Raw genomic sequence first — 14,466 nt, forward strand, 5'->3', positions numbered from 1 at the left:
CTTTTTTGAATTCCTTGCCTGATAAGTTTATCCTTTTGCGGCTCTTTTATTGTCTTTACTGTCAAAAAGTCAGTGCAGTGGGGATATGCAAGAGAAGTCAAACAGTTCTTTGACATATCACATGTGAGATCCAAAATGAGCTCTGACACAAATGGAAAAAAAGGAATAAAAGAAGGTAGGAGAGGGTAAGTCAGTGCATAGGCACATCAGAATCCCAAACATAGGCTTCTCTCTCTCTCTAGACATGGAATATTATTCCAGGAAGTTGGCATTTTGTCACGTCAGAAAAATCTGCAACGCCCACTACTAGCTCAAGAACAATTACTGTTTCCACTGTCAAAGTGTACAACCATGCAAACGTATCAAGATTTAACCCTTTAAGATCTGAAGGTGTTTTTAAAGATTTCCTGTTTCAAATGCATGCCCAAAATTAAAGGCTTATAACTTACAAAAACAAACAAATATTTTCTTATTTTTATGATTTGAACGTATATCAAAGGGTGTAAATTAAGCAGCTCTGAAAAACTGCTTTTGTTGTGTTCCCAATCATGTCACCTGAAATGGAGTAAAACTTGGTGTTGATACAACAAAGCAATCAAAAGTATAGCATTACAAAGATTATTTATCCTAGTGTCCAAAAATGTCTTCAAGTATCCCAAAGCCTATCCAAACAAATAAAACATAAAAATAACTAATTACATAACAATGGTTAAAGGTATGCTTTTCCCCAAAGCATGCATATCTGTGTCATTTGAGCCATCGTTGAGTCTGTGTCACGTACTTGGCACCATCTCCTGGTGGCCAAATGTAATTAGTGTGAACGATCCTCTCTGGCCATATTTGGATGACTTCCACCATATTACGATTGGTTTAGTGTTTCATGACACTGGACAAGGTACTACAAAATTTCCAATGAAGTATTCTGATCCAGGAAAGCTAATGTGTTATTAGCCAGATTGCACATTATGTTCTGTGCACACACTGTGTTTGGTGTGGATTATCTTATTATCTATGCTTCCGATGAAGTTGCATGTGGGCTCGTTTTCACAGGAATCCCATCCTCCAAGTAATGGTATGTTATATTTAATGTTCTGTTTATTTTTCTTGAAATTATAAGTGAAAACGCATCATATAAGCAACACCTTTTAACATGAAACGTAAATGTCAAAAGCATGTACTTAGCTAGTACTTGCTATATTTTTGTTTGTGAGTAAAACATATAGGCTGGATGCATTCTAATCTTTGAGAGCTTTCCAATGACATTATTAGCATTATTTGCCTATTTTATCAGTTACACGTTTTTACCAATTACAATAATATGTACAGTGCAACATTATTAATACATTATCAAAACAGAACATTTCTGATTTGTCTGTAAATTTCAAAGCACTTGTTCAGTTTTGGCGATAATGGCTACAGGCATTGTCAAGTAAAGCTTCTAAGCTTTAAAATGATAAATATTTTGTGTTGGCCAAGACTGTAGTTATTAATATTTTGATAATTTGTTATTCTCAGGCCCGCCAGTGAGCCAATCCCAGCTTAAAAGGAATAGTTCAAACAAAAATGAAAATTCAATAATTTACTCACCCTAACTTTTTTCCAAACCTGTATGACTTTCTTTTTTGGAACACAAAAGAAGAAATTTCAAAAGAATGAACTGGTAAACTTTTCACCCATGCAATTACAAAGAAAGGGGACTGTAGCATTCAAGCTTCTGAAGGGATGCAAAAGCACCATAAAGGTATCATAAATGTAGTCCTTATGACATACAAGGGGACAGGAGACGTATGGGTTATTGGAAAAAGAGAGAACATGGTAGGTGGCCCTTTAAGGTGCAGTTCACTCTGTATCAAATAACAGGGTGTGAGCACACATATATCAGGCCTCCATGTGTGACGGCCGAGATAGGACTTCCGATTAAAAAAAAAAAAACACTCTGACAGTTGGATGTTTGGCCTTTTTTCATTTGGATTCATGAGGGTGCCTGCAGTTTAAGTATGAACCAGAGCCAGCTTTCTGAGGTGTCCATCACTGACTGGCAGCCTTATTACTGTGACATGGACCTGGGAGGTGATGTGGGACAGTCTCCCCAGAACGCTTCCTCCTGAAGCTGGCCTGAGGGGGAGGACTCTGCCAGCCAAACCTGATTGGTTGTGTCTGCAAAGCCTGGGATAAATTCACAGCAGCTGCCTCAGGGGGCTCAGGCCACATGTAGCAGGGTTAAATATCTGTCATGTTTGTGGATGGCTTGCCCGATATAGGTTTACAATATGGGAATGTTAAAATGTGTTTTTGTTCGTCAGTGGAATGGAAGGTGTTTTGTACTAATGGTCAGTATGGAGTAATTTATAATGGCAATAAATGTTCTTGTTGAAAATAGTTTATCCTCTTCTATTTAGCTAAATTTGCCCTACAAATGTTGTCTGTCTTTCAATCTATATTTATTTATGAATTACATTTAAATAACAGCTCTCTGGAATACTTGATTCTTATCCATCAAGATTTTGTTGTTTATCAAGTACATTTCAAAGATCTTTGGAATATTTGAATCTGATCAAATCAAAACATTCCAAAGTCAAATATTTAGATTTTGCTAAACTGTAAAACTGACCGTTGTCTGCTGCAACAGATTCCAACACTACCTGTGGTAGTGTAATGTCTCTTGTAGCACTCTGTGATCTTCTCACAAGATCAAATAATTAAAATGTACAGATCAATATTTTACATCCTTTTATTCATTCATTTAATAAGAAGCCACGTTGTGGACCTGATTAACCTGTTTTGCTATACTTACTGTCTGACTGTGCATTATCGTTTGCATATCTTGCAACTAAATGTCATTATATTTACTGACCCCTGAGATGTATATTATCTTGACAAAACTTCTCAATAAATAAATTAACTTTTCATATAAATACATGCTTCTTAATCTGTTTCAGCAAAGAAGCATGAACAGGATTTTTGATTTCTCAATATACAGATCAATTAAGAAAACTGCACAAAATAAATAGTTATATACAGACACACAATGCAACTTGCCACATACATTTCCTCTCAAGAGGTGACATTCAAAAATCTTTGAGACAGAATTTTTGTGGTAAACTTCTATTTTTATACAGAGCCACTTATCGAAAATGCAATTAAAGAACATTTTTAGAAATGGACACACAAGGCTTCATGAAAGCACAGGCAGAGATCAGACAGGTTTCCTTTCCCTGGATTAGATTCAGTTACAATTCATCATTAGCTGTGTGAATTATTGACTGCACAATTAAGCAGTCCGCTGTCATGAACTGCAAGTATGTTCATATCCGCAGAAGCCCAGCCTCTCCACAACAGGCACCATTAATGAAGACAGGCGAGGCTTATAAACAGCAGCAGAAGCGGAGGCAAATAAACATCTCAGTGGCCAAACATGGATTTTCAATCTCTAGATGCATGTTGTGTAGCACATGCTGCCACAGAATTACATTTCCAGAGGGCAGGACAGACAACAAGCAAACTGTTCGAGTCAAGCCCTCCATGCTAGCGCCTGACTCTTGTTCTCATCATATAAAATACTCTCTCTCTACCAATTATAATAGTCACACCAAAACACCCACTTTGAAGATCAGTGGTACAGACACGAGAGTCAAGCATAGAGTCCTGCACAAAGGCACCTTCCTTAGCTGGAACAAGCTATTTTTAGTACATGAGTCACGCACACAGTCAGAGTGAAAGAGTGAGCGATATTTCACTGCCACATTATGATGAATCTCTCTAATTATTTCATGCAATACTACTGTAAATTAACAGCTAAAGTGTTGCCTTACTGCTTTGTAAATAACCTGTTTAAGTGTATAATTTTTGTGCCATTTGAGACACCAATCAGAACTGCAAAAATAATGATTATTGTTAATTGATTATTGTTTTCAAACAGGTTTCCCAGACACCCGAAGAACTAGCATCCCCCTCGGTAGACTATTGTTTGACCTCTCTGGCTCATAGATCGGTGGAAGGATTGTGATGGGTGTTTAAATGATGGCTGCTCCCCCTCTCAGATTGATAAGTGGAAGACGAAGTTCTGAGCTGAATGCTAAACACAATCATTGAGCTGCTGTGTGTCCTTGCTCTAATGAAACTAACATGAGGACAACATGCTTCACAGATGGCAGGAACGCAACAGAGCCCCTCTCATTAAAGTTTCCCCAACTAGATGCTGCAACTTTTTGATATTTTTTCACCAAATGAGATTAGCCTTTATAGAAATGACTTTGAGAGGATGTCCCTTACCCCTCAATAGACTAAAACTTGTTCATCCAAGTGGATAATAGGACATGGAAGACTACAGAATGCATACAAAATCCAAACAAAGCAAAACTGCCCTTTTCTCTCGTCTTGTCCCTCAAGACAATAGACCTTTATCACAGACTGTGGTGATGCATTTCCATTTTTCAGTGTAAATCTCTCCTTTTTTTTTTATATGATATATTTTTTTAATATTGATTAAGTTTATAACATTATGCTGTGTGTTATATTACCCTGGAATTAGTTAAAAAAAAAAAAAGAATTACCACAGCTGTGAGGGGGTTTTGATTCCAGCTGCTGAGAGTGACAGTACAGTACAGTACATTTGGAATCATCTTCCATCTGACTGTCTTAATTCACAACTCTCTATTTTATGTTTTCTCCTGGAAAGTCATTCAAACGTAATAGTAGATTTTTTTTATTTTGCCCTTGGAGTAAATGGGTAAGTGAAAATAATATTTGCTGTGATCTCCCTTTCACCGATGTAGAAGTTTACCCTGCAAACATTTACTTCCGTGTTCCAAAACCCAGAGTGTGAAAAAGGTCTATTCAAACCCCTTCTGTTTCCTGACCAAACAAAATGGTGCACTTCCAGATTTCTCACTGAAGAACTTCGAACAGGACCTTACAAATGGAAAACTGGCAATATTTAACTTCCTCTAACCTGTAAATGGCCAGAGAGCTACAGCGAAATAGACCACAACAGTGAATGTCCACTTGTTTTACAGCCTTAATTCCAGAAGTTTTTTTTCCCCTTACTTGCTCTCCACAGCCATTTCAAAAAGTTTTTCAATAAAGAGTTCTATGCTCTGAACCAAACTAACAATCTTTGAGACCATTTCATTCAAAGTAAAATTCTGAAAATCTGTCAAAAAAACACAAAGGTACAAGTAAAGTAATCTTATGGGGTAATGAATTAAATGTATAATTAGCCCAAATAACTGAAAATTATGTTATTGAATTAGGCTGTTTTTCCTTATCAGAAATAAAACTAGAACTTTTAAGCCCTAATGCCACAGAACTAACATTAGGTTGATAGCAAGCAAATAACAAATATAATGCCTCAATTAACCTGCAAAAACCATATTTGCTGTGATTCCCAGCATCATTGAACACTAGGCTTATTACCATCAAAGTTTTCTGAGCACATTCTGGAAACTTTATTTGCATCTTGGTGTTTCCATCCAGTATTTTTTATGCAACCTCCCTATATTTACTTAAAAATACATAGATGGAACCCCAGCTGCTGAGTTCACTGATTGGTGGATCTTGCTGCATTAATCAATAGTGTAGGACTTTGTCTGAAATAACACTTATCATTTCAACAAAAGCATTCACAATTGCTAGACTATTCTGAACGAGATTTTTACTTCTGTAACCCCACTTTTGTGGTCTATAAATAAACTTCAATAGGCAAACAGAACAGTATACAGAAAACATGGCATAAAACAGAATGAAAACAGCTTGGGTGGGGTCTCTTACATGTCAGGAGAGTGAACTGTGCTGACGTGTCCGGCATACAGGAGTTTGTCATCCATAGGGATGAGGACTCGTAATCCATCCTGCAGTTCATCTTTGTTAATGACACAGTTCCGGGGGGCTGAGGAGGAAACAGAGGGAGGTAAGCACGGCTAAAAAGAGGAAGACGTGTCCAAACTTGTGCCTCTAAAGTCTGAGCCATCTCATCGTTGCCTAAATGTTGTAGAAAACAAGTGTAAGCTCATCCAATTAACGTACGAATGCAATCAGGCCGAATCGATTTTCTGATTTTTAATGGTGGATTAAGATAAGATAAGCTGTGAAATTACCTCTCCCTCACGTCATTCAAAAGACATTAACTTTTAATTGCATGCGGCCAAGAAAATTAAGTCTGATTTATTCGTAAAACAGCAATTAAAAATGGAAGAGCATTGGGGAAAAGAGCTCAGCGGTCTTGCTGACATGAGGGAATGTGAATGAGGTGGAGTATGTGTGCGTTTTTATAAACGTCAGTGTTTCCTCCAGATTATTATATTTTACCCAAATTGAGAGCTTGCAGTCTGAATTTAATGTGATGAGATAAAAAGCAGGTTCTGCAAAATAACGATAAAAACACCATGTCTTTCTGTTGTGCTCACTGGCTGCTCTCAAAAGTGAACATACAGTGTGACATGTGCAATCCGGTTAACTAACAAATGACTCTTATAAGCCAGTTCAATTAATTAATCGATCCAAACAATGTTTGAATCCTTCACTGATTTAACTCACTAAATCAAGAGTGATTAATCTGATTCACTTACTGAACTGCAAGTCTTCACTTTCAGTCACATCTGACTCGAAATGAAGCGAGAATTGTTTTGTGTACTTGAAGGTTTGTGAAACTTATCAGGCATTACCCCTTGTTCATATGACAGTAGTGAAACTGAATCACATTTGCACAAATGTTTGTAATAAATGTCATTTTAATTGTATATTTACAGTATGCATATATGTAGGTATGTACATATATTTGAGGAGTAATCCTGCTGTAAAAGCAGAATTCTGCAGAAAAGACTTGTGCGTGTCTCACCAGGGGTGCAGGGTCTTTCAGGCGGAGCGCTCATGGAAGGATTCTCGTCTTCTGAGAAGCTGCTGTCCTGGTTGTGCTCAAAGTCCTCATCAGCAGCCATACTTTCCATCAATTTACTGACAGCACCGCCCTTCCATCGAGCCTGCAGGAGTAATTCAAGCACATTTTGCCCCAATTCCTGAGACAATACAAAATATTGAACGCGGATCCATTGTTGGTTCAGTTCTAAAAGATGAGACCCATGTGCTTAATAGATGAGAATTGATTCAGTAAAACCTATTTATATGAGTAGCAAGCTCAGCTTGCGAGATGTAGGATTTCTTGATTTTAAATGCGGCAAATACCCCAGAGGAGTTCCCGTTGTGTTATAATGTGATTTATACATAAGATGAAAAAATATCAGTGGCAGAGAGCTTCAAAATCAAGTAGAGGTGGTGGGAAAATGAATGGAGGGAGATGGCGTTTGGCTAATTTTACTGCTTTCCCGCTGTGTGTGCAGTCTAATTAGGCTTGCTGCTCCACTACATTCTCCCCTTTTTGCTCTCTCTCTCCTTGCCCATCTCACCTCGCTCCCTTTGGGCATGGTATGTAAGGAGGGCAGGCCCATACAGAGTGAGGCAGGGATGTCTCATTTAAATGCAAGGCTTTTCCCAACAGGCCATGCAAGAGGGGCCTTGAGCCTGCCAGGTAAAATTATTCTAATCCTTTTCGCTGCAGATTCACAAGCATAAAAAAATGGTTGCTAGTTTATTTCAAATATTTATAATTTGGCAGTGATATTATTTTATTATTTTATGTATCTTACATACTAACAGGCAGCAGAGTTAGGAGAGATCAACAAAAGTAGCATATTTTGTCATCAATATCATTAGTAGTAAACTGATAAGGGGTTTTCAATGGCAGATATCTAGAAAGCAGGGCATTCATGGATTTTTTTTCTCATGAACATGTTGACATCAGTTTAAAATGCTAGTATGAAAGTATATGGGAAAGTTCATATCTTGGTCCAATAACTGGTTGCCATATCGTTTATGTTTAAGAAAATTCTGTCATAAATGCTGGATGTATATTAAATAAGAATTAGCAAAATGCTGTTTACAATAGCTTTAGATGTATTAGTGATGTACAATTTGCAAATGAATTGTTCTTTTGAACCAATTATTTTAATGAAGCGACTGAACCGATTTGCAAATCTTTGGTAGATCTTTGTTCAGGACTAAAACTATGAAATGGCAACAATGTTGTTAATAAAATTTGAATAATTTAATAAAATTAATAATAATTCCATTATTTTTTAATATTGGCAACAGTATTGTTAGTGATGTTTTTAATGTTGGAACAATAACATCTGACAGAACCTATAAAATAATAAACGGCCAATTTACTCAAATAACAAAATTGAAAAATGCAGAGTGGGGATGTTTGAACACTGTATAGTTGTCAAATGTGTCAATTGTTCGAAACGTAAAAAAAAAAAAAAGTCTGAACGAACTGAGTTGCTAAAATAAAAAAGACTTTCCAATGCTATGGATTATAGCACATCACATCTCAGGACATGTCAACTTCTCCAAAAAATTTATATTTCTAATTTCATCTACCCAAATACATAACAATTTAATGATGCCAAATGGGCCAGAAAAAAAAAAGATTATTGAATACACTCATTCACTTATTTTCTAATCATTCACGGATGCAGGTAGACTTTGAGTTGACAAGAAGGAACTACCATTTAAACAGACAAGCAAGCAGGTTTGACAATGTCTGACAATAATCTCTAAATGTTCACATAGCTGCCGAAAAATCGCTATGGCCGATATATCAGTCTATCACAGAATGGCAATGCCAGCAGGTCAAGCAACTGATACCTCTCTAGCTTTGGCCTTCAACTTGCTCTTGTGCCCTGGACTGAAAGGGAGTGCTGCTGCATGCTCAGTGGGTGTACTAGAGAGCTGTGGTGGGGGCAGACACAGGGGAGTCTCCTTAATCCTCTTCTTCTAGAACATTCACACAAGAGACAAAGGCAAACCATCAGCACAGACAAGAGAGAAAAGACTCATACAAATGCAAGACACAATCAAGCCTAGTTCTCACAGACATTACAGCCATTCAACAACATCTGATGTGCAAGTAAACATTAATAGGCAGTTATGTACTGAGCACTATAAAAAGATTGAGGGAGGATGCAGAGGGAGGAGTGGTGATAGCTGGTAATTGTAGCCTGGCAAGTGGCAGTCATCCTTTTGTGCCCAACAACATGACACTCACAGCGGGAGGCATTCTTGTCCGACAAATGTAGCAGGACACCTGCTGATATCAAGCACTCTGGCTGTTTCATTGCGGTTGGCACACGGGACTCGATCTACATCAATAAAACAAGCACTTACCTTGTTGGGGTCTTTCACCTCCTTGGCTTTGGCCAGCTCCTTGTGGCTCTGCAGGGATGGTTTGGGCCCCCGGGCAGGTTTAGGAGTGAGCGGAAGAGGAGTTTTGTTGGACGGGGAGATAGGATTGGACTGGGCGGCATCATGGAGGAAGATCCGTTCACTCCTCCGACGTGTCCACTGTTCGTCTTCGCTTCCGTCTGCAGTAAGGTCGAAAGTTAACTCCCGGCGAGACTTGAGTTTCTTTGGCTTGCGGCCACGCTTGCTGGGGCTGGACTCGTCACACATGACACTCGCCGGTGGTAGATGAGGGAGCTCGGGAGCAGACCGCTTACCATGCAACAGAGATGGATACTTCTTTCTTGACTTAACATCGCTCTCGGAATCAGTGAACTCGAATTCTGTACCTACAATCCAGAACATACAACCAGACTTCAGACAGCATGGTTACATGCACTTCAGTTGGACAACAACAATAATTTTTAAATGTCATGTTTAGCCCAAAAGAAATTGTACAAGTCAGATTTTAATAAAGTTGGACTAACAGACCTAGATAATGCTTTGTAACTCTGCTTTGTCCAGCAAGTATACATATTCATCAGACCACAATTGCCATGGCCGTTTTGCGTGTGCTCCAAAAGACAGAGATGTGTATTGAACACTTACTCAGCTGACGTCCTTCCTTCAAATATGCAATTACATATTGTGTCTATACTAGGACAGACAGATAAAACTGTAGCTGGAGTCTGGACTCTGCAAAAACATGCTGTAGCTCGATTAAAACAACCAAGTGTTGGCGAAGTTACCGCGTCTTGCTTTTGTAGGGCAGATTGTGCCTTTTATTAAACAAATACCAGTGATGTAAATACTGCACTGTTTACTATAAACCATTTACATCTGTTCACTCATCATTTGCAAACTATGAATGCAGAGAAAAAAAAAAACCCTGCACATGTGAGAAATAAACTGGGCCAGATGTGGGAGCAGAAATAAGTTGCTTGGGCGCTGTTGCAGGGTTTTGGAATGGTTAATGAAGGGGGCTATTGGCCTCTGCTGGCAAGCCTGTCGCGTGCGCTGCTGGGTACCCGCTCTAGATCACAGCACAACCTCATCAAAGCAAGGCCTGTCAGCGTTGCATTCGCAGTGAGCACGTACAGCGCAGCAAACACACAACCATACACACAGTAAGAGGATAATGACACTATTCTCAAGGTGGGGCACAACTGATGGGTGTCTATATTGAATAACACCCCTACTGAGTGACTGCTCTAAGCACACAATGTGTTTTCATCTGCCAGCACCTTTCAATTTCCCCACACACTCAGACAGACACACACGCATGACAAATGACAGCCAATAACAATGCATCATCACCTTGTCACCTGGGAATTCAAGTCCCAAGGGCTTGGAAAAGCAGCTGATCTCACATTGGAGAGATGAGAGATAAGTGTAGAAAAATACATGCAACATACAATCCTAGCAGGAAGAGCACTTTCTTACCAAGAAGGCTCTGCCTTTCCTCTTTCTTCTTGGCTTTCTGTTTGGCCTCCAGCTGGACAATGGAGAGTGGATTGGTGACAATGGGGCTCGGGATGGCACTCGCGGCAAAGCGTGCCAGTAGACCAAGCCCACTCTCTTCTATGGATGATGAACACAGCCCATCACTCTCATCAAGCTCATAATCATACTCATCCTCTTCATCGTCATCATCATCCTCATAATCATCCCCCTCGGTGAAATATTCTGTTAACGATGGGAAGAAGAATATTTAATACATATTGCTGGAACATTTGAAGTTTCAGAACTGAATAAAGTTTAAATTCACCCATGATATAACCCATTATTTTAATCATCTGCCATTTAATCAAGTGCTTAAAGACCCCAAGAAACCAAATTGGAGTTTTGTGGATTTTTAGTCCATGTATATTATTTTTGAAGCCATCAATATTCTAGTGGAATCTAAAAGTCGTCAAACTTCACTTTTCACAGATATAAATATTTAAATTTTTGTAGCTCTCTTTTAAAAACTATTGAATGGCTCATGCTGCACTACACACATTTTTGTCCAAACAAATGCTCTCTAGAACGAGTATGTCCCTACCCGTAATACCATTTGGATCTGACTAGCAAATCATGAATCATGGCTTTATAATAACTACAGCATATAGCCTATTTTTAATGACCTTTTTGATATATCCTGCCTAAACTTCCAGTTGCCAAAAGAAACCGCAGGACAGAAAATTGTCAAGAAATTTGATGAGGTCTTTAATCCCAGGCAATTAAATAAAAAATATCTGACATATAATAACCATTTTATCTGCAAGTCCTAAAATTGCGGTATGAAACAAACCATTGAATTCAATCTGCATAGCAATGAATACTAGATCACTAACCCTAATGGATCATTCTGGCACTCAGGATAGTGCATTTCCCATCTTCTATATAGCACCATGGAAGATGACTTTCTCTAGATTAATGTCTTCTTGCTAAAATGCTGCAGCCCACCCACCACTACACAAGATTACCAGTGGGGGACAAAGCCTGGTCTCATACTAAGATGGGTTGCCAGGATCTCGCAACTTTCAAACCCACAGAGCTTTAGGGCAGGATTTAAAATCAGCATGGCTGCTGGTTTGCTCCAAATTGAAAGGGGACGTGAAGGCAAAAGCCCAGACCAAATTAGAGAAGCCAGAAAAGTGGCCTTGACCATTGTACTGAACGAGCCGAATCGCAGAGGGAAAAATGGGAATAGAAATAAGCCACTAAGAAAGGCTGTTCGGCATGGCGCTTGTCTAAACAGATAAAAGGGCAGAAAAATTCTTAAAGACTAACTGTAAGACAGTTGGTACCCGCTTTCAGCAACACCCACTTTTCTCCTGATCTCTGGAGGGTTAGGGACACGTTAGGAGATGGAAACAGACACAGACACACAGGATGTTTGAGTGCAGTTATGAGTTGCCGAAGCCAGAGGTGAGTTGTTATAGGCCTGAGAAAGGTACAAGGTTTTTGTAGCAGACAAGGACTTCCATTTGTCATTCCATGCACATAAATTTACAGATGCCACAATTTCTGACAACAGGGTTAAAATCTGAAACATGTATTACATGATAGCAAGCAGAGGATGTGTACAGAAAGAAAGAAAATCACAAAGCAGGCTCTGTGAGGACAGTCACAATGTAGATAATGATTTGTTTATAAGATTTATTTTTATTTTTTAAAGTAGTGTGTAATTTCTATGCAACTAGCGTCACCAAATAGAATTGCTAAACGTGACATTTAAATCCGGCAGTAGGTGTGCATAATTATTAGGCAGCTATATTACCTCTGGTAAAATGGGCCAAAAAAGAGATTTAACTGACACTGAAAAGTCAAATATTGTTAAATGCCTTTCACACTTGCAACACTCTTGAAATAGCTAAACAGTGTGGGCACCGGACAATCAAAAATGTTTTGCGAATAGTCAACTGGGGAGCAAAAAAACAAGAACAGGTGCAAATTAAATGCAAAAGACTTGATAATAATTAAATGTGAAGCTATCAGGAACCCATTATCCTCCAATGCCACCATATTCCAGAACTGCAACCTACCTGGAGTTTCCAGAAGTACAAGTTGCCAAGAGATAAGAGACATGACCAAGGTCAAGAAGGCTTGAAACAACCACCACTGAATATATTCACAAGTTCAAGCATCAAGATTGGGCAAAGAAATACATAAAGACAGATGTTTTCAAAGGTTTTTTGGACAGTGACTCTTGATGGACCAGATGGATGGGCCTGTGGCTGGATCACTAATGGACAAAGGGCACTACTTCAAGTCAGGTGCCAGCAAGGTGGAAGAGGGGTACTGGTATGGGCTGCTATCATTAAAGATGAGGTAGTTGGACCTTTTCGAGTTGAATATGGACTGCCCGTTTCTGGAAAGTACTTTCTTCAAGCTGTGGTACAGGAAGAAGTCCTCAGCATTCAAGAAGTGCATGATCTTTTTGCAGGACAATGCATCATCACATGCATCAGAGTACTCCACTGCTTGGCTAGCCAGTATGGGCCTCAAAGATGCCCAAAAAATGACTTGGTCCCATTCCTTACCTAACTTAAATCCTGTTGAGAATTTGTGGGCCCTTCTCAAACGAGAGACATAGAGTGATGGAAGAAAATACACCAATTTGGACAACATTTGGTAGGCTGTGGTTGCTGCTTCAGCGAAAGTTGAAAGTGAACAGATCAAGAAACTGACAGACTCCATGGATGATAGGCTCATGGCAGTTATTGAAAAGGGTGGCTATTATTGGTCACTGAATATTTTTGAAAGGCCCAAAATTACACATTTATTTCATTGTCATTTTGTGTAACTTATTTGTTGCGTCTATTCTAAAAATTGAGAATAAACAATTGAGTTGGGAGAAAATATTTTTGTCATTTAGTTGCCTAATAATTGGGCACACTAATACTTGCCGAATAATTGTGCACACATATATTCCACTGAGAAAGACAAAACTCACTTTTTCTGTGTTAACATTTTGGATTGACTGAGAGCATTGTGTTTTTTTCAACAATAAAATGAATCCTGGAGGAATACAATTTGCCTAATAATTGGGCACGCGGTATATGTACTGGCTTCAAATAATATAAAATTAAGTGGCTGTAAGCTACCTGCACACAAATAAATAAATAGTGTTCTTGGGAGGAAAAAAACAATATCATAATATGAATGGAAAAACTAAAAAGCAATTCTCCTGAAGTTGTGATTCAGCCCAATCTGAACAAAACCATGGATTCAGGGCTTGTAACAGGAGTAGAGCGTGATAAAAAGGCATTTTCAACACCTCTTCCTTTTAATAAATTTTCTTTGTGTTTTGGTTCTTTAACAGTGTAAGCACAAATTAGTAGAAATTATTGAGAAGTCACAGCAAAAAAGGGTGGTGGCCTACTTACAGAACAATGCTCATGGCTCAGGTGACATGGACAGTGACCTCACGCTGACAGCTGGCTGCCCTGCAATTTGCTTCTTATTTTGTTGCGGCAGGACAAGCAAATGCACAGACCGATAAGACATTCAAAAGCATCATGGGTAGGAGAAGGGGTCAGAGGTGGAGGGGTGGCCAAGCAGCTGCAAGAAGAGAGCGAGCAGTCTAGAGAAGCTAGGTTATTCATTTTTTAGTTAATCAGGGAGAACCCTATTTTCCAAATATCCCATAATACTTTGATGTTCACACATTGGATGTTAAAATATTAAAAACAAATGTCTGGAACT

The 14,466-nt window shown here is 38.8% G+C and overlaps 1 protein-coding gene across 2 annotated transcripts in view; it reads right to left on the reverse strand.

Moving 5' to 3' along the window:
- Positions 1-14,466, reverse strand: part of LOC127652695 (trinucleotide repeat-containing gene 18 protein-like) — a 105,873-nt gene that overhangs the window by 13,713 nt on the left and 77,694 nt on the right. Inside the window, exons 18-22 of one of the 2 annotated variants that reach the window (XM_052139004.1) lie at positions 10,717-10,959; positions 9,220-9,623; positions 8,701-8,826; positions 6,836-6,977; positions 5,770-5,887 (exon numbers count right to left, since the gene is read on the reverse strand). In XM_052139004.1, the coding sequence (XP_051994964.1) occupies positions 5,770-5,887; positions 6,836-6,977; positions 8,701-8,826; positions 9,220-9,623; positions 10,717-10,959 (1,033 nt within the window). Of the gene's footprint in view, positions 1-5,769; positions 5,888-6,835; positions 6,978-8,700; positions 8,830-9,219; positions 9,624-10,716; positions 10,960-14,466 lie in introns of both variants that reach the window. The other variant, XM_052139003.1, reaches the window with a different exon arrangement.

Source organism: Xyrauchen texanus, chromosome 12, assembly GCF_025860055.1.
Source record: "Xyrauchen texanus isolate HMW12.3.18 chromosome 12, RBS_HiC_50CHRs, whole genome shotgun sequence".
Taxonomy (NCBI): Eukaryota; Metazoa; Chordata; class Actinopteri; order Cypriniformes; family Catostomidae; genus Xyrauchen; species Xyrauchen texanus.